The 20284-nt window shown below is 38.0% G+C and overlaps 1 protein-coding gene across 5 annotated transcripts in view; it reads right to left on the bottom strand.

Annotated features, from left to right (window-relative positions):
• The window catches only part of FNIP2 (folliculin interacting protein 2), a 48740-nt gene that overhangs the window by 17276 nt on the left and 11180 nt on the right, over positions 1 to 20284 (bottom strand). Inside the window, exons 1-9 of one of the 5 annotated variants that reach the window (XM_058837387.1) lie at positions 13949 to 14520; positions 8825 to 8951; positions 6677 to 6811; positions 5529 to 5629; positions 5375 to 5446; positions 4668 to 4768; positions 4394 to 4483; positions 3216 to 3287; positions 2484 to 2613 (exon numbers count right to left, since the gene is read on the bottom strand). In XM_058837387.1, the coding sequence (XP_058693370.1) occupies positions 2484 to 2613; positions 3216 to 3287; positions 4394 to 4483; positions 4668 to 4768; positions 5375 to 5446; positions 5529 to 5629; positions 6677 to 6811; positions 8825 to 8951; positions 13949 to 14130 (1010 nt within the window). In that variant the 5' untranslated portion in view covers positions 14131 to 14520. Of the gene's footprint in view, positions 1 to 2483; positions 2614 to 3215; positions 3288 to 4393; positions 4484 to 4667; positions 4769 to 5374; positions 5447 to 5528; positions 5630 to 6676; positions 6812 to 8824; positions 8952 to 13948; positions 14521 to 20284 lie in introns of those variants that run through there. The other 4 variants (XM_058837386.1, XM_058837384.1, XM_058837383.1 and 1 more) reach the window with 4 other exon arrangements.

Genomic DNA, 20284 nt, shown 5'->3' with positions numbered 1-20284 from the left:
ACTGCTTTGCACAGGCAACTGATTTGGATGAGATCCATCAGTCTCAGCCCAGCCTAAGTTTTACTGTGATTAAAGAAAAGGGTGGCAATTCCCTCACCCTGCTCTTCTATAACTACTAGCCTTGCAGCGCTAGATATTGATACTGCTGGATTTACAAAATTATTTTTTTTTCTTGCTTAAAGAGTCTTGATCAATTTCACCAAAAAAACTCCTTTTATATATATAATATATACATTATATACTACTCCTTTTAGATATATATATAATGTATACACATGTATATATATACACATATGTATATACACATATATATGAATATACATATGTGTATGCATTATAATGTATAAGTAAAACAGTATGGACAAGATGTCTGTTGGAAGGAACTTCAACTGAATAATGGGTTTTAATCCACTGAGAAACTATAGGAGAAGATGCTAAAATAGACAAAAAAGCCATGGAGACATTCTGAGCTGCAGCTCATCTGGAAATAGCTCGGTTTTACAAGTTTCTTTTAAGTTAAGACTCCAATACCAGTGAGTGGAAATGAAAAGTTTGAAGTCTTTTCATATCAGAATTATCCTGAAATGGAGTCTGTAGTATTTATAGAACACTATGAAGAAATTAACAAAAGGAAAAACTCAGGGCTAAGCTTAAGTGGTTTACAGTTTAATTGGTCTGACAAAGTTAAATATACAAAAAATTCTCATCACAGAGGTATGAGTCCATGAACACAGGATAAAACACACAATTAAACCCCAGCAAAAAACAGCTTGTGGGAAAACAGAGCTCAAGACAAAAACATAACCTCATCTGAACTTCAGGAACTTGCATACAGAGACAAAAATTCCCAAGGAAGTCAGGAAAGGATGGTCAGTCAGCATCTAAGAAACATTACAAGCTTTTGTACTGCTTCCCAGGAACAGAAATTGAGGAATTTAGGTCTGAGAGAGAAGCCTTTTCAGCAAAACTGCTAATCTAGCTTGCTTGCCAATCGACTATATGGAGTTCCAACTAGACATTCCAATTTCTTTGAGCTATTGGCCTAAAACATCAGTCACAGGGACTGTAGAATCTTGGCTGTAACAGCCTAGGCTGCAAACTCTGTGGCAGAGAAGTATTCAGCCAGAAGCCTATTGTTTCTCTAGCAAGTAACCAGAAAACAAGTATCTGAAGAGGCTTTTTGGCTTAGAAAGAAACCCAGTTCAAGAATAGTTCTAGACAGTGAACATAATAATGCGCTGTTTCCAGTATCTTCCCCCAGCACAGGTTCTCCAGCATGGAAAAAAAAAAAAAAAAACCAAAACCCTGCTCCTGACAGCAAATAAGCAGCCCAAAGAGGCTACTTTCCTCTAAACAATATGTAACTTTCAGAACACTTCAGAGAAATTTATGTATGTGAAAATTTGGCTACTTAAACTGGGCTGAAATGATCTTATTTGTCCTAGATGTTTTAACCTTTTTTAAATAGACTGCCCTCAATCTTATTTCTTTAGGAAACTGAACTAAAAAGTACTTCAGTTTACTCAAAGCAACCAGTTTATTCTCAGCTACAAGTGTGATTTAGAAACCATGACTGCTACATTAGTACCATGGCACAATTCTTCATGTTAAAAATTATTTATTAAGAATATCTAAAAAAAGCTGGAAGTGTTGGTTGACAGTAGGGAAAGAAGTCTTTTCAAATTAGGTTTAATTTTTATTTTTTACTGACTACATATTTTAACTGGCAGTTTTTATGCTTCTCTTAACTGAAAAGGGAGAGAAGTCAAATACCATGAATTTCTTGTAGGTCTCCACTAATTCCATTCTGTTTCTGGGTACAGGTGAATGAGTAGAGAGGATAATCAAGAGCCATTTGCTATTTTGCAAATGACAAGGGAAGAATTTGCTTATTAGCTATGAAAAGTCTGCTGCATTCCATGCTTTGTTATGCCACTGAGCTACAAAAGCTAATAAAATTCCAAAACAGAAGCCAAGCTTTTTGATCACAGCTTTTCTTTCTTCCTGTTTTGGCAGAAGTCACATCAGGAACATCCTGTACCAGCCAAGAGAGTTGTTATGGGCTATTACTCCAAAATTTCACTAACTGCTCACTAGTCAGACTTCATCATAGTATAAAGTTATTATGGCAGCAGTGCTGTTACAGTCCCTTTCATCTCAACAGGATGCTCTGCTCCTTCAGAAACAGATTAATTTATTTTTCAGCATATGGCTTCATACACAGCCTATACATTCACACCATATCAATACATAGCCTGTGTATTCAATAATAGTAATTACATACCAAACCAGGCTTCGAAGTTCACAATCAGCCAAAACTTAATTTTTTTATATTGGCAATCTTATGTAACACACACAGAAGATAGACTGAGTTGAGAACATTTAATAAAAGGATCTGTACTTTTAGAGAGAAGAGGCTTATGCTCTGTTTAGCTTAAATTATTGCCAGACAGTTGTTGTATGAAGAAAGGTGCTACACTCACCACCTTGGAATAATTCCATTCTCTAAACTGGTTGTCTGACTTCGGAGCCAGCGACGTTGGTAGCTGCTAGAAGATGATGATGAAGAGCTTGGAGATGGAAAAGGAGTAACCAGAAGACTGCTCAGAGATGCTATGAAGAAAGAAAGAAACCCCACACATAATGAATCACAAAGAGTGCTGGTTAAATATTTTTCTTCATACCCTAACAATAATTTCTCACAAATATTACTCTTGCTTGCTGATCTTTTTCACACAACTCACTTTGCAACAGGAGAGACAATTTTAAATAAATCTTGCTGCTTGAGGACATTCATTCCTTATAAAGTAGGAGATTGTCCCTACTAATATACACTAAAATGTATTCTCATTAAAAGTGTTCTCTCCCAAGAGTTGTTGCACTCCCTTTACAGAAGACAGGATGACTTCTGGTCTTCATTTTCCTATTCAATGTAAAAAACAATTTCTCTTCATTTGTTCTACTAAAGGCTCCAACCAGTTCTTCCTCCAAATTATAAATTGGTTAAGAACCCAGAACATGGTGTCTGTAAACAAAGAATATATTTACAAATATTTTTGCATGAAGGCTTGGGGCAAATACAGAAAGCAAACCACCTAGCAGATAAAAACAATTGTGGATTTACAGGTCATGAGGTGTCTATATTTCAGGTGAATCACTGCAGCAAAGAACTGTAACAATTACAAAAGCAGGGAAACAAGACAGACAGCAGATACCTGACCGAGCAATGCCACTGTCTCTGTCCTCATTTTGTCCTCTGCTAGGCATATCAACAGGTGTGCTGTGTGCTAAAACAAACAAAGAAGATCAATAGAAAATATTACATAATTCATCACACTATCTGTCAGCATTTAAAAAAATGTTTAAGTTTAAAGGTCATACACCTAAAAAAATCACATCCCATACTGTTGCCCAAGATCAGTATGGAGTGAAGAGAGGTGGCAGCAAACAGTAGCCTATGCTGAATATCATGTTACAAGAGGAAGGTTATTTGCCCCAGTGTAAATGTAAAAATATCTTTAAGGAGCTTAAGAATATGAATACAGTCTGCATTATCAGAAATCAGATATACTTTGAAAGTGAGGGCTGGTGGTACCCTCATCTGTCACTCTTGAAAAACTCTGAGAGTGCAAGATTGTCCTTTAACACAGGTTAAGATCATTATGAAATAGTCTAGCACAAAGTCCACTAAAAGCTGCTATTTCACTTCCTGATTTACTGCCCATAAAGTCTCACAGTAAGAAACATTGAGCCTATGTGACATTACATCAAAGTGTTAGTAGTGCAGAGTTACTCAAATTGTAGAGCATGCAAGATTTGCAAAGGCTATGAAGAAACTGCATTGGTATTTCGGTTCACATTTTTGCAATTAACAGAAGTAATTAGGCCTGAGATGTACCCACCTGCATGGATCATCATTCTGCCTGTAAAAGGAGACTTTATGCAGCTAAAAGTTCTGAGAATTAAATAAATTTATATTGCTTAAGGAAAAAAAAAAACTTAAAGCCTCCCAAACTTAGCTCAAGAATTTTGAATGTCTGCAATCAAATTTAAAAAGTACTAAGAGGTAAGAGAAGAAAAAGCTGTACACCAGCAAGACACCTGCATGTTAGCAAGAAACCAGCAATAAGCCAGGAAACATAAGTTCTCTAAGAAACATAAGGGCTATTTCATCTTTTAAAACACTGCATAAAAATATCTTTAAAATTGAACACAGTAATTTAGCTATTTTTTCAAAGACATATTTCTAAGCATATGCCAGATACACCTGTTGTCACTATTTTAGCCCTCTGTTTCTAGAGACTAATTATGCATGTCCTGCAAAGATTCAGAAGGAGCTGGATTTGTGTGTGCATATGGGTGGGTCACACTGTGGCTGGCATTCCACACAAACCTGCAAAGAAAGAAGCACTGCGGATGAGCCGGAGGGGACCTCCTTCAGACACACCCTGCAGCAGTTTGCTGCTACACAGCTGTAACACACCTAGGAAACAAAAGCAACGTAGAGAAAATGGAAAAAAAATGAAAAAAAAAAAAAAACAGTGGGGAAAAAAAAACCAAACCAACACAAAAAACCCAAGGTGGTGATGTACTGGGAAAAAAAGCCAAAACTGAATGAACAGATGGCCTTGTGTTGTCAGAAAGACATAGAACCTGGAAATATTTACCTAAATTACTTCCACTGCGACAGGTTCCCAAACCATTCTGATTGGAGCTCAGCTTTCCCAGGCTGGGATCTTGGTTGATGTATTCAAAGCTATCTTGCAAGCTAAAATAGGGGGAAAAGCCAGTGCTCCTTGAGAATGTGATCAATAGTCACTGATATTAGCTTAAGAATTAGGTTCATTTTTTAAAAAAGAAAACTGAACATTAACTTTGCAACCAAATTCAAAGACAAGTAGGTTTCTGAAACTGGGAAGGAAACAGGCATTTATTTTTCATATTTTAATTATTGGAAGCTTCTTTGTATGACATTTGGGATTCAGTTTATTTATTTTTGCCCATTTTGGGGAGGAGGTACAACAGAACAGTATTTTGGTTGAAGGAAACAGAAGTGGGATGCGGGGACAGAGCATTCTCAACGTATCCCTTCCTCACCCTTCTGACAGGAGGAAGAGATGAAGGTTTTGATTGCCCAAAGCACCTAACCTCTGAACTTTATTGCACGTCCTGGACAAATTAAGAATTAGAAACTTGTATTATTTTTTTGTCCTACTTAAAAACTTGGCTGGATTAACTAGTATCTATTAAGAGAATTCTTCTCCACAGCTGCCTTCCCAATTTTCTACCAGAACTACAAAAAGAAAAAGACAGACAGACAACTGTACCAGCTGGGAAAGGAAAAAAAATATATATTAAAAAAAGATGTTCTTACTTATTGTTGCTTCCACTGAAGCTTCCTACCCTGGCTGAGAAGACTTTACTTATCATCAGCTGTGGGGGAGAGCTGAAAGGATAAACAGTCATTTCAGTGAGTCATCAATTCCAAGTGCCTGACAAGACAGTGCATCACAAAAAAGGACACTCACCGTATGTAGTGGATTTTCAAGGTGGAGCCTTTGTAACTCATTGCCACTGAGCCAAACATCATTTCTCCCAGCATATTGACATCAGAGGCTGGTCTGGTGTACTACACAGACAAGATGGAAACAGCAAAGTCAAAAATAACTTGGCATACTATTTCAACTTAACACAGTGCCACAGCGATGCACTCGGAATGGAGAACACAAAGAAGTTCATCCTTTCCACGCAGAGTAAGATCAGTGTACACTCAGTGTGCGTTTAATGTTGTGGGTTTAGTGAGTACAGCAGGAAGAAATCCTGCATTTTGCTCACTAGATGAGCAGGGGGACCTCCAAAGACAAGAAAGAAAAAAAGCTCTACTACATTTCCAAAGAAATAGCTGTGTCTAGCAACATTCCTATATAACCAAGTGTTTGATAAAAACTGTAAATGTTAAGAGGACTTGGATTCTGTGGTCTGGATCCCCAAAAAATAAACTGCCTTCCTTATTCAAATGAGTAAATTCACATTCCCTGTCCTTGTAGAAAGCTTCTTGGAAATGTTTTTTAGTGGAAAATTATTTGTGATTATACTTAGAAATGCAGTCTTCAGATCAGTAGTTTATTTTATTTCAAAGGCTGATCATCAACAGTAAATATGAAGCTTGTTAATTCTGAAAAAAATCACCTTCCAGCTAAATAGAATTATTTTCTTTTCCCACCTTAACCTATACGTGCTTCAAATTTAATTTTTCTATGTGAAATGCTAACACTTTTACAAGAGCCAGAGCACCTAAAATTTAATGTTACAGTAAGACAGACTAAAGGGACTCCTAATATACCATGTTCAACAGCTTCTTCAGATCTGACCTGAACCATAGGCAGATATGAACAGAAAACAGTATGGTGCTTCTTACAATCTTCTTACAACAAAATGCTATTAGATATATTTCTCAACCCCTTGAAAGATAAGACCAAGATAGACCAAAAGGATAAGATGCACCCATACACATTTTTATTCTACAACAGTTTAAGGACAGAGTAGATACCTCAAGGTTCAGATTAAGCTGTAATGTAATAGAAGCCAAAGTCATTCAATGCATCTAAGTGAAGGCTTTAATAAACTCACGTCTTCAGTAATGGAAAAGCAAAAGCAACAAAATAACAAATATTACCTGATACTTCGGTATCTGTTCTTTGATACTTTGCATGCAGCTTATAGAGGGACTATGGGAAGAAACATTGTTGTTCCCATTGCTTGCTTGGCAGTTCTTAGCAGAAGCCCTTACAGAAGCCTCGTCTGCCATTTTCTATGTCAAAACAGAACAATGCGATAAAAACTATTAAAGTAAATCTAAGAACTCCCATCTCTAAACATATTATGGCAAGAATCTTCTTACAACTACAGAAAAGCAACAGGAATAAAGAATACTCTTATTTGGTTAAAAAAATATGTATCAGTTTTGAAAGTTTTTTTTTTAAATGCCAGCATCACAGCAAGTGGAGAACTGCTCTCACATTCACACTGTCAGACAGGTTTTCACAGTATCACATATAATTGGAGTAATCAGTCAGTTTCATGGGAAGATTGTTCCCAATTGTTATGAATTACTCTTCGTAATATTTGCTGAAAATTATGTAAACAAAATCTCAGTTTATAGGTTTCTTACAAACAAATTCCTATAATAATTTGAACAACTAAACACTCAAATTGCATGTAACTTTTGCACCCCAAATTATTAATGGGTTTCTAAAATAGAAGAACAGCCAGGAAAACCAAGGTATGAATAATCCATCATTTGGTAGAATTAACAGGTTAAAGACAAACAATGTATTTAAATATTGTATGTGAAAAAGCCTTACTGTATTCCAGAAAAACACACAGTATATACACATATGCTTCCTTTAATTTAAACAGGACTGAGTTTGAAAATAATTTTGCCTTAATTTTAAATTAATCAAGTTTTAATTTTGCTGTTTGATAACAACCAAACATTCAAAATAATTTTTAACATCCATGTGTTTGCATGGCATTCAAAGGACTTTGGCTGTTTTGAAAGGATACCTAGATTACTGTCTGGCTAGAAAACAGATTATAGCCTCTATCATGTGTTATGAGGGAGGTTATAATCTGTTTAAGTCAGTGTTGCGTAGAGAGTTTCTGATAGGACATTTTGTAGTTACCTTTTAGCTAGAGTATTCAAGCAAGTGGAATAATTTAAGTATTTAAATGAAGCCAGAAATGTATTTTTTGCTAAGATGCTGTTTGTTTTAAAACAACTTTAAGATATAAAGTAACAACCTTGATTTTGGGAGGGGGATGGGGGAAGAGGGGAAGCAAGATTAACAACCAGTCTGACCCATTTACTCTCTTAAGTAGATGATCAGACATCAGCTGATGATGCTCATCAGTCTTACTGATTCAGCACAATGGCATTATTTACAGTGTGACTGAAATAGAGACTGTTGCCTTTTAAGCAAGTTCTTTAAGTAAGTTCTACAAGTTGTGACTGTTATATGGCTTATACAGGTGTATATATGTGTGTAAATATATATATAAAAATATATATATATATAGCTCTGCAATAAACCATGCTAGTCTAATAAGCTGAAGCTGCTGGTTCAAAAAAGAGCTTCAAAACAAACAAAAAATTGAAATAATTCAATGTAGAAGAGAAACATAGAGGCAATAGAAAAAAACCAAGCAAAACTACCACAAACCACTATTGTTTTACTGATCTTAAAATTACCTAAGTTTGCTGAATGCTTTACTTCACAATTTGTGCGCTCAGAGAGAAGCAAAAAGAACTTGCATCTTGACAGCATCTGCTCTTGCTTCTATGTGTCACCAAAACTTGCATGTTACACAAACCATGTGTCATGCTTACACAATACAATGTGGTTAGCCAGTGAAGTTGTTTTAATTCACATAAGGACAACGGCTTTACTAATCCAAACACCAAAGGAAAAAAAGCACCTTTAGACACATGGTGGGCATCACTGAAATGGATTGCACAGCCAGGGCTAACAACAAAAAGCAAACCCAGTCAACATTAGAAAGGCTGAAAAAATACTCAGTTTAAAGGGAAATATATTTCTTTGCCTGAAAACAAATCTGGATTAAGTTGTTACGTTTGAATACCATATTTATACTACAATATCAAAGATGTTCATAGGTTTGTTGTAATCTAACACATACTTGTTGCAGCTATCACAGTGAAAGATCACAAGATTAAGAAGTTGACACTGTCCTATTAAAATAACTGCTTTTGGAAAGGAAAACAAAAGAGCAGTAGGACAACAGCAAAATTAACATTTCATACCTGAACCACACCTTCATCAATTTTGCGGATTGCTTTGGAATCAAATAAGACCTGTCTGCCTCTCCTCTCACAGTCTTGGTAAACTATCAGGCGGATTTCATTCAAGTCAAACTCCGATGAGGACCAGCTATAGATTAGAAACAGGAGATATTAAAAAACCACACATGTTTACTTTGCAGGTTCATTTAAGTGAAGAAACAGGTATTAGGCATATTTTACTTAGCATTTACAGAATCCAGGGTGTAAATCACATAGCTCCAAGCAAAAAGGATCTCCAAAGGAGTGTCTAAGCTCAGTGTCACTGACAATGGCAGGCACAACCAGACCAATTTTCATCCCATCTTTTTTCTGAAATTTTCCAGAAAGAGAACATAAAACTCAGTCTCAGCAATCAGCTCCAGGCCTTAACTATTATTATTCTCTTCTCTGTACACAGCCTGGATCATCCTTATTTTAAGGTAAGCATGCTCTTTTATGCAATGCTCCCAGTGGCAATAAAACACAATTGATTGCTATCCTTCTCTACTGCAGCCTTTCAAAAGCGCATGGCTTACACCCTCTCTCTTCCTTCTCTAAACAACACAAACCTAATTCCTTTTTGACCTATTCCTGACAATGTAAATTAAGATTTTCCCAAAGTTTAAGTCTTGCAACTAATAGGCAAGGTTTATGTTGTTCCATTCTTTTTCTTCATTTTCTGAGACATTTCAGGGGTTACAAAGCAGTCATCGGTCACTGAGACTTGATCCCCAGCTACAATGAAAATAATTTAGTATATGAAACCAAGATACCTGAACTTCAACCTGAAGCAAAACAATTCTCTCAAGCCAGAATCTGCCCCTTCTCCAGATACAGCATGGCACACAGCCTGCCTCACTGCACTACCACAGGGGCTGAGGAGCCAAACTGATCATTGTGGCAATGACAAGAAACCTCAATTCCTAGTTCCAAAAGGAGTCAGTCTGCACATCAGAGCATGAAGATTTGCTTGGCCGCAGCTTCAGCTACAGAAAACATTTCTTAGATTATGTATCTGACAAGCTGAAATCAAGAGGATTTTCAAGCAGTGCCACAGAGCACTGATGCTCAGTCACAGTGTGCCAGCCCTGACCTGGATGGACTGCACCTGGGGAGTGAGAGTACAACTTATTAATAGTTGTTGGTTTAACAAACTGCATAAACAGACTTCAGTCAAGGCCACACTGATCTTCCACCCAGAAGGAGGTTTCATTTAGGAATTTCTCCAAATTGTGCTTTACAGAAATGGAAGGTAAATAATTGAGAGAAGAGCATAAAGACCCATACAGATGAAAGACTAGAATTTATGAAGCTGTTTCTTTTATTCCATGCTCTGTCAACATCCATAAATCAATACTGAGGCAAACACTATCAATTCATGCTAGAGTCAGGATAACTGCTTTAGAAGTATACTTGCAGACTTGTGATTTAAAAATAATTTTAAGTAAAGCCAGTCTAATTTCTTCTTTGTGCTTTCTATGTAGCTAAAAAAAAAAAATAAGCCGAAATAGGCATCTTTTTCAAACCTGAAAGATCTCAATCTGGAGGTCTATTTTTAAATATCTTGGGACAGAGTAAGCCAGATACCCATCTCCACTGTAAGGTACTCTGATACAAGTATGCTGTATGTACATAATATGCAAGGTTTCCCATCCTGGAACAATGCTAAAGGCTACTTTGCCATCCACAGTGAGGAAGCTTCTTGATGTGTATGTAACATGTTGCCTCTAGAACTGCCCAGAGTGCCAGGCAGATTTCTTTTCAAGCCTTTCCTTTCAAAGGCAGTCACAGCATTACGTTAACCTGCATGAGGACCAGACCTGATACCACTGTTGATAGTTGCCCAACAAAGATCCTACACACCTAGCTTACACAGAGAGCTGCAACTACACCATCTGTTTAAGAAGTCTGTTACTAGTTTCTCAGCCCACAGCCTGTGCAATACCATTACAAAATCCAGTTATACTGAATGCATGAGAAGTCAGAGTCATCAATCCACTCCATCCTAGTCTGCCACATGAATCTGATACTCTTCAGTATCAGATACCCCAATATCTCTTCAGTTACATCGCTATCTATTTACTTGCTTGCTGCAACAGACAACCTGAAGTAACTACATTGTTTTCTCAAAAAGGCTGCAGGTCTTTCCTTCCTTTAACAAAAAAGAAGAGGCACATCTCTATGGCTTTAGCTTAAATTCTATGCAAGAGCAAAGCCTTATTTATCTCCATGACTGGCAAAGCAGCATACATACTTCAGACCAGACTTGCAAGTCTAAACTGAGAAAGCTGCATTTCAGACACAGATTGAGCCAATCTGGCCCTGCATCTGCCCACTGATGCAGGGTCGCATGCAGGCTGGGTTGCATGAATTCAGGTTTCCTTATGAACAAAATTATCTCCTTCATTATGCACTAAAGCAAACATCATGTTGTTCATGCAGTTCTGACTTCTGTATAAGACATGAACTGGATTTTATGTTAAAGTAGAAGCCAATTTAACAGCCTTTTACACAAAGCATGCTAGAACTAAAGATTGCTGCAATCTGTCAGAACTACAAACACATTCTCTAGTACCAGATAGCAATGAGCTAAGAAATTACATCAAACCTATCATACAAAGCTTTATTTGAGTAGCAAACCAAATCTAGGGAAGTAATTTCAGGTAATGGTTCTCTTATAGTTCTAACCAAATATCAAACTTATGTTTTAATGACGCTATTGCTTACAGATGTAGTTCCTGCAGCAGACCTACCCATTACAGAAGAGATCCTCATTTGATAACATCAAGCATATCTATAGGCAATTTACACAGGCATACAAGTCCATGTAGTCTCATTACTTCCACCCGGAATCCAGCAGCAGGCCCAAGACTAGTCAGATGACTGGGATGTTTATGCCCATCACAAAAGCTGATGAGCACTGCTTACAGTACTTCCACCCTTTATTGTTTAAGCGAGGTTATGTAACACAGATCCCCCAAAAACAGGGACAGTGGGAGTAATCAATCATCTCCTAAAAGCAGAGTATTGTAGAATACAGACAGTATGCAGACTCATTGGTCAGCTCTGTTTTCACAGGTCTTTTGTTTAAAAAACAAAACTCTAAAATGTTAAGTCCTTATCTCTATATCAGCTTCTTGTTTACTTAGCAATGTCAGCTACTGCATATTCTTAAAAATCAGATTAATTAACTAAACTAATATGATCTTGCGAATATGTTCACATTTCAGGTTAAATGTAGCTATTCTGACTGAACTTGTTTTCTTATTTGACCACAAAAGTAAAAGCCCCACATACCCTTTCACACCCTTTTGCAACTATGTGACCCTTCCTGTTACTTGTGTCTCATCTGGCAATTGTTGGGCCCTTCAGTAAACTGAATTCTCTGCAGTAACAGAAGTCTGTCCAAGCACATGAAAGTGGATCAGAAACATGGTTGGAGAAAGGAAGAAGTAGAAGGCAGTGGAAGCTGCACCTCTTGGTGGCAGCATGACTTACACTAACTCACTTCGTCCATGGAACTGTATACCTTTAGGAAAGGGCACAAAGAAAACACTCCCTGTACACTCCAAGTAAGTATTGAGGCCAGTTGGGATGTTAATTGAGTTTTCTTGTTCCCAAGTCAGTTCTCTGTCTCTGCTTAGTGAGCTAACTCCCTAAGGGGAGCCAGTTACAAAAGGACACGAAATGCCAAGGCCAGAACAAGGGGAAAAAGGTTAAGAGCATGATGCCAAAAATCACAGGAAGAAGTGGCTCCTTCAACACCATCAGTCTGTTTCAGCAGGTCAGCTTACCTAGCCTCACCTTCAGACTGTGTCTTTACTATCTGTGAACGATGCTAGAACTAAGAAAATATCTTCAAGTCAGAATAAATAAACCAAATCAACCTGTGTTCACATGACAGTAGAACCAGGTCTACTAAAGATACTAAAATGCTATGGATTTTTTTTTTAATTATTTTTTGAAAGAAAGCCATAAGTTTGGAACAGCTTACAGATATCCTGAAAAGTTTTGTCCCCAGAGAAGCTTAAGCTTGCTTTATTTTCTCCTACACATGCATATAAGCTTCTTTCCTTTGGGTTGTTCAACATTTCTTCAATTACAGTTATGAGACGTGGAGGCAAGATCTCTCTTAGGGGAAAGCAGACTTGTTTGTTTCTGGAAAAAAGTCACAAATAATGTGCCTCATTCTTCCCCCTAAATACTTTCAGTTAATATAGATATCCAAACTCTGATCCTCACAAAGAAAGCTTGTGCTTCACCTTTATAATTATCAGCATGCATGCAATAACTGAAGAGTGACCTATTAATTTATATTTAAAAAACTACTTCAGTTGACCTTAAACTGTTTTTGAAAGTGACTAACACCTCACTCCTTCAACATCTACAGGCTAGAGAACCAAACAGCATGAAACATCTCTGTATATTTATCTACATTTTTCAGTTTCTTAGACCAGCAATCCTGAATGTAGAATACTAATTCTAACACCCTTGGGTGCTAGAATTTGGAAAAAGCCACCCTGAACTGTATTTTCAACACAGCTACATAGCTATAGAGTCAGACATTGGAGACATGCTGGCACATGTCTGAAAAGGACAACACAAAAGTTAAATAAACACTATTCCCACTTCGGATTACCCTAATGTAATGCTCGAATTAGAGGTAATTTACAAGTAAAGCAGAGGGTTCCCCTCTCTCTTCTTCCCCCACTTCACAGCCTTCTCTCCTGTCAGCTCCACACACTGTTAGAATTTGACCCACTAACACAGGAGGTGGCAAAAAAAGTAAAAGAGGGGAAACTAATTAGGAAACTAGAAAGAGAAGGTAAGATTATTTAACCTTAATTGAAAAGAAAGGCAATTACCCTTTATGCCTCAGTTTGCATATACATAAATCTTACACATCAGAGTCAAGAATGTCAGTTCAGTTTCAAACAGGAAAGGCTTTCTGGAGTTTCAGTCAGTATCATCATCAAAAATAACCTTCTAACAGAACTTTTTCAATTATTTACAAAACAGCCTTTCAGGCACATGATTATAAATCTATTGTTACATAAAAATGTCCTTTATCAAAAATCACATCCATCAAAAAAGTTACATGCATACCTGTTTTGCAGTAGTCTAGTCACTTTGTTCGCACAGCTGACACTTTCATCTCTCAAAGACTTCCTAATTCTTTCATCCAATTTGGTACAAGAGAGATTATTTCCAAGTGGCACTTCGTTGTTTCTTGCTCTTTCTATTTGTCCCCAGGTGCCATTTGCAGTTTTTGGTGTACCTCCACACATTTTCTTAGCTACAAATCCTCTTGTAAAGCTCCCTCAAAGAAACTAAATACCTGCTGAAGAGAAACAGCCTCAAGCAGGTTTCTTCACTATCGATCAACCATTAACAATGGTAATTTACCATCAGCTTTCTTCCCTATAAGGGAATTCAATCTGCTGAATTTCCTACTGGGGGAAAAAAAGGCAAAGTGATCTTCATATATTCTATAAGCCATTAATACAAAAAGACAGCTGTAGCTAATGTACTCCTGCAATTATTCCAGGCAGAACAGATATGCCTTTCAGGTTTCAGAAGCCATCCTGGACTTGCTCTTGCTGCTGTCAGAGGTTTTCCTACTAAGCCTGGTGCAAAGTTGTAGCAGATACAACAGCTAATATTGACTTTAGCTATGTTTGTTTCCTGGTATGTGATTTAGGTAGCTGGCAATTATGTAGTCACAAGACTGAACCATATGGCCTCTTTAAAAAAAAAAAAAAAAAAAAGCATAGTTGCTTTTGCAGTGACTCGCCCTTAGTTGCAAGGTTGTTCTAACACTGGCTACAACACCCTGTTAATGGCTCTCATGTGAGCAAGTGTCATCTGACAACCCTTAGCAACCTCATATAGCTTAGGAGCAAGTAAGAATCTGTCATCATTGCCATATGGTGATCAGTTTAAAAACCCCAACTACCAGCACCAAGAAACAGTCTAGATATTCTGCACTGTAATGCTTTTATTTCTAAGGACAAATACTAATTATACTTGGACAAGAACTTGGCACTAGTACTTTGAAAAGCTTTTTTAAAAAAGCATGAAGGAGAACAATGAGAAAAGGTTTGTTGCAGACTTCAAGTTGATGAGAATTTATAGTCATGTGCCTCTTAAAATAATTCAATGGCAATGCTGATGACAAAAATATCAAGTAAAATACTCCTTCTGACCAGGTAAATTTAAGTTTTTGAACAGAACAAAGGAATCAATCACAGAAGACAGAATATCATCATGTCCAACTCCTGGGCCTGCACAGGAACACTCCTAAGAGTCACATTTGTGCCCCAATGTGTTGTCCAAACACTTCTTGAACTCTGTCAGGATTGCTGCTGTGACCACTTCCCTGAGGAGCCTGTTGAAGTGTCCAAACACCCTCTAGGTGAGTAACTTTTTTCTGATATGCCAGCTATACCTCCCTGGCACATCTTCAGGCCCTTCCCTTGGGTCTTGTCTCTGGTCACCACAGGGAAGAGATCAGTGTCTGCCCCTCCTCTTCCCCTCACACAGAACTTGTAACTGCAGTGAGGTCTGCTCTCAGTGTCCTCTTCTCCAGGCTCTCCAAACTGAGTGGCCCCAGCCATTCTTCATTCGGCTCCTCCCCAAGGCCCGTCACCATCTTTGCTGTCCTCCTTTGGGCACTCTGATAGCTTAAATATCTTTCTTGTATTGCAGTGACCAAAGCTGCACACAGGATGTTCTGCTAGGCTCTGGCAATTCTACTGCAGAACAAAGTACTCTTCCCCATCTTCACTTTAAAAAAAGTTATCCAGATATATCTGCTCATAATTCACATCTCTAATTATGATGGGCTTTCTCCCCATCAGTAAAATTTTAGACATTTTATAAAATAACAGCCCTACTGTGATTTCCCTTCCAGGTTAAAAAGGGAAAACAACTTTGTTAATGGTCAACCAGGCCAGCAGTAGAATTAGAAGCAAGATTTCAAAACCCAGTGCTACGTGCTACCTGCTAAATAGCACAGCACCCTTAAAATGATTTTGTAATCACAGTTAACCCCAACGTCTAAAAACTGGACAGAAGTGAAGCAAAAAACTAGAGCAAAGTTAGGTTGAACATCTTGCTCTGTTGCTGAGGGAAACCTATAGCAATAAAAAAAAGCCAACTCCACTTCAACCCCCAGAGAAGCAACAAATACCGGATCACAATCACTCCTCCCCTCAAGTGTGGCAAACAAGTTAAATTTTTGGCCTGTTCTCAAGTGATTTAAATGATCTAGGAGAGGACAATTCTAGCCCTCACTTCATTGAGGAAGACTACTTTCAACACTAGTGTTACCAGTCATCTTTGAAGTGCAAATAAAATAAATGAAATAATACACTTCAAGTAAGATCAGGAAATCATAGCCTACACTTCTGTACTACCTTTTTCCCAAACCAACCAAAATTCTGGAACATCCATCAATCTATCAAATTCACATAAGACATTACAACAAGGAACTCTTGTAAGCTCACTAAATAGATGTGCTTTACAACACTACCTCATCTGTAAATGCAATCATCTGTAGAATAATGTAAATCCTAATGTACCTGGGGAATTAACACTGCAAATCCACGGAACAGTTTCTAAACAACAACAAAATACATAAATCCACACATGGAAAACACACAGAGTCCATAAAGTAGATAACACCGAAAATGGGATAAAGTGTCCCGCTCTGCAGATGTAATCCACTGCAAAGCAGAGTTTAATCACTCTCTTTCTAGGCTATGTGACAGCATGTCACCTGCTCTGTTTGTAGGTCATTTCCTGTCCTTCATCTTCACTGCGAGACAATTGCCTAAATGATTTCATCTCAAGGTAACACTTTAGCAAGAAAATTCAGGGTGGGGGAAGAAGAAATAAATACATGTGATGTAGTTAAGAATAATTTTCTATATAAGTTACAGCTGTCCACTAAAATTTAAGCACTGTTTTCATATCTAAGAGAATATTTTCAGAGACCCCTGCAAGGTTTTATTTTCCAAACAGCTTTTAGAAGGTGGCTAGAGGAGCTTAGGGAAAAAAGTTTGAATCATACCTGCTGTTTCAGTGAACATTAGTTTATGCAGAACATACGCTTAGGACAATTGACACACAAAAAAATGCCAAGACCCAGACATTCAGGATTAGTGCTAAAACACGTTTAAAGATGAAGTGGAATCTCTTTTGGATTGCTTAATGATGATTTTCCCTCTTTTAGTCTGTTGAATAGCTTATGTAGAAGACACAGGTTCCCATCCTCCCTCCTAATTTGAATCATTTACCCTGCATTGTTTCTTCTCTTTCTAAAACCTCAGATATGGAAGAGCTGCGCTGATGCCACACCACATTCCTTTTCCACAATGACTTAAAGTAGTCCTAATATGGCAAAGCTCTACTAACCTCAGATGAACTACCTTGTTCAAGCATGATACATAGTTACCAGTTTCACACAAGTCAGGCGGGATACATTGCAGATTAGTCACGCAACAAGTGAAGGAAGGTATTATTTGGAGCACTGCTCGCTCTCAGGACAGATTTTCCTGAAGAGTTCAGGTAGAGAAAAATAAAGTTCTCAGTATCAAATCACTGTACAGAAGGGTCACTTTCATTTTTAGGATCATTCTACATGTTCCTCTGTGAAGTCCAAAACAATATAGGATATATTTGTTCATTGAAAACCTAGAATTCCACAGACTCCCTGCTTAGGAAAGGACAACATACTGGATTTTTGTAAGGCTGGAAGCATTTTTTCATCATCTTTGTTGCTACAAAGCAATATCATCACAGGCATGCACAGAAAAGACACACATGGTGCTGACAGAGGTTAACAAACAGATCTACGCAAGTTGGAGTCACCATAAAGTGCACACATCAGCCTTCCAGAAACATAAAGAGCAGCCCATTAAACCAGTGTGTCACAACTCAGCTTCTCTAAGTTATCAGGAATCGCTGTTCATTACCTTATCTACAAGTCTGAAGTTTGGGAGCTAGCTTTCATAGAGCATCTCAGTCATAATGTAGAAATAAAAAATAAAACCCACAATAAAACAAAACCCTAATCAAAGAAAACACCCAGCAAGTACATTGTTTGAAGTAGGACCACAAATAGCACAGACAGTGCTCTCAGCTCCAGAAGTGGAATTCCTCATTAGCAGAGAAAAGAGCTAAAGGCTTGTAATTGCATGGAAAAGGGCATGCATTTAATTGTGTTTCACCATTAAGAAAAGTGTGGTTTTTGTTAAACTGGGTCTTTAAACAAAGAAAGGTAAAGTTTGCAGTAAGGTTAGCACTCTAGGTCCACCACCTAGCTCTCTCCTCCACACAGAAAGCCATGCTTAGTTTTAAACACCTTTCCCCTTTCTATCCCACTTTCTGCCATCATCTCCATAGCTTCTAACAGGCAGGAGAGCCCAGCAGACCCGAAGTCAGTTTTCTTGCAGAAGCTGTTTCATAGTGATGATCATCATTTCAAAGAACTGAAAATTTGCTTGTAATTTAACACTCCCTAGGATTTAACTCCGCTTCTTTCCCTGTTTATTTTTTCAAGGCACCTGCAATAACCAGCTCCCAGCTACAGCCGGAGCCAAACAGCAGCGGCCATCCGGGAGCAAGCAGTGCTGTGTCCAGCGTCTCTGCCGCACGGCCAGGCCACCCCACCTTCTCCGGCACGCAGCGTTGGGTCTCAGCTAATGCATCATTCCCGTGTCACTTGTTCCAGCGGCACCATGTGACTGGGCCAGCGGCCAGGAACACAGCTACTAAATACAGACACTGCCAAGGCACGTCTGGGAACTGCTTCTGCCAGAAAATGCGATTAAGAGAAATCTTTTATCTTGCCTCTGCCTTTCCCCACCTTCTCTTGAACACAAGGAAGAACTACACGTTGTACATCTGAAGGAGAATTTTGAGCAACAATGCAAAGCAGAATCTGGTATTTATAACACTGTGCTAGCTCATACTCTGTTGCAATGCTGTATAAAAGTACTGACAGATCTCAGACCTTAGTATCTCCTACATAAGTGAGCAGGCCAAGACAGACATCACCACACCTTAGGGCTGGTATCCTAAGGCATGGGTTTGGTTGCCTGCTCTTTGCTGTTTCTTCTCCCTCCTCTATAAAGCCCTATATTCTATATTTTATTATTTTTATTTAAGAAAGAGTCTGTATACAGCTTTCAAACCTCTTTTCAAAGGATTCATTTTAGAATATGAAGAAAATAATTACTAACAAAAAATGTTATTTATTGGACATAAGAAAATACACAAATACAGAGAGATGAACAATGCCTGGTCTTTAACATTCCTGCCCATTTTTTTCTAGCTAAATGAAAAATATCTTTTCTGCTATAACACACACAAACACCTTCACTTAAAGTAGCTAAAAACACCTGCATGTTAACAGCAACCATTTCTTCACAAATTTCCTCCACTTCTACTATGAAAAGGCTACATTCACAAGAGGGCTTTGTGAACTGCAGAGGATGTGGCACTTCCTCAAGCTTTACAGACAGAAGTTTAGGGTGCTCTCTCCAGAGGTGCAGAAAGATTGCAAATCCCCATTTGTCATCATTGTTCTGAATACACACTCCCACTGTGCAAAAGAACACTCTCCATGAGGTCTAGAGGCAAGTGCTATCCAGGGACCTTCTGTCCCTCTTCCAAGGGAAACTGCTTTAGGAGGGGTCAGCTTCATCTAACCCAAAAGCACAAACTCAGCAGTATCACTTCACTTAAAAAAACCCTAAAATTTACCTCCTAAATTCCTTTTCTACGAAAAGATATCAGATGTGGCCCTCTAACAATGCTGGGAGCTGAGGCAGCCCAGATTTTTTGACCAGCTAACATAATATTGGTAAGACCTCTGTAAATGGTTATGTTAAGCTATTGTAAGAACAAGATGTGTTTTGATCCTTCTAAAACAGAGACTGCAACTGAAAAGTTAGTCTGCAAAAACCAGGAAGGGAAGGAAGAAAAACTACGCTGAATATTTATGAGAAAGTACTGATTTACCAAACTGGCAAGAATATGGGAAAGAACACATACACAAGAAGCCATACTTGATCACCCAAAAGTTGCTATAGCATGAACAGCAAGTCCATTGCCTCAGTCTAGATGAATGCCAGGAAATCCTGACTTAAATTGAATGAAGTGATAACATGGACGGATGTAACGTCAGCTCCGGCATTTTTCACTAGCTATAGCCAAAAACACATTTTGCTCCTCTTGTTGTTGTTATGATAATTTGTCTATTCCATCCAAAACACTTTCTTTAACTCTCTCTTGTAGACAGCACAGAAAGTAGCTTTCTAACAACTACAACTTAATCTTGAAGGCTTAGACAGATTTATTTTCAAGTTTCACTGGAAAGGGAAGGAGGAAACATGTCTTGGGACTGTGTGTAGAAGATCAGGGTAATTAAATCAC

Source organism: Poecile atricapillus, chromosome 4, assembly GCF_030490865.1.
Source record: "Poecile atricapillus isolate bPoeAtr1 chromosome 4, bPoeAtr1.hap1, whole genome shotgun sequence".
Taxonomy (NCBI): Eukaryota; Metazoa; Chordata; class Aves; order Passeriformes; family Paridae; genus Poecile; species Poecile atricapillus.
Note: the sequence above shows the minus strand (reverse complement) of the source record. Positions and strands in the feature narration are given on the sequence as shown.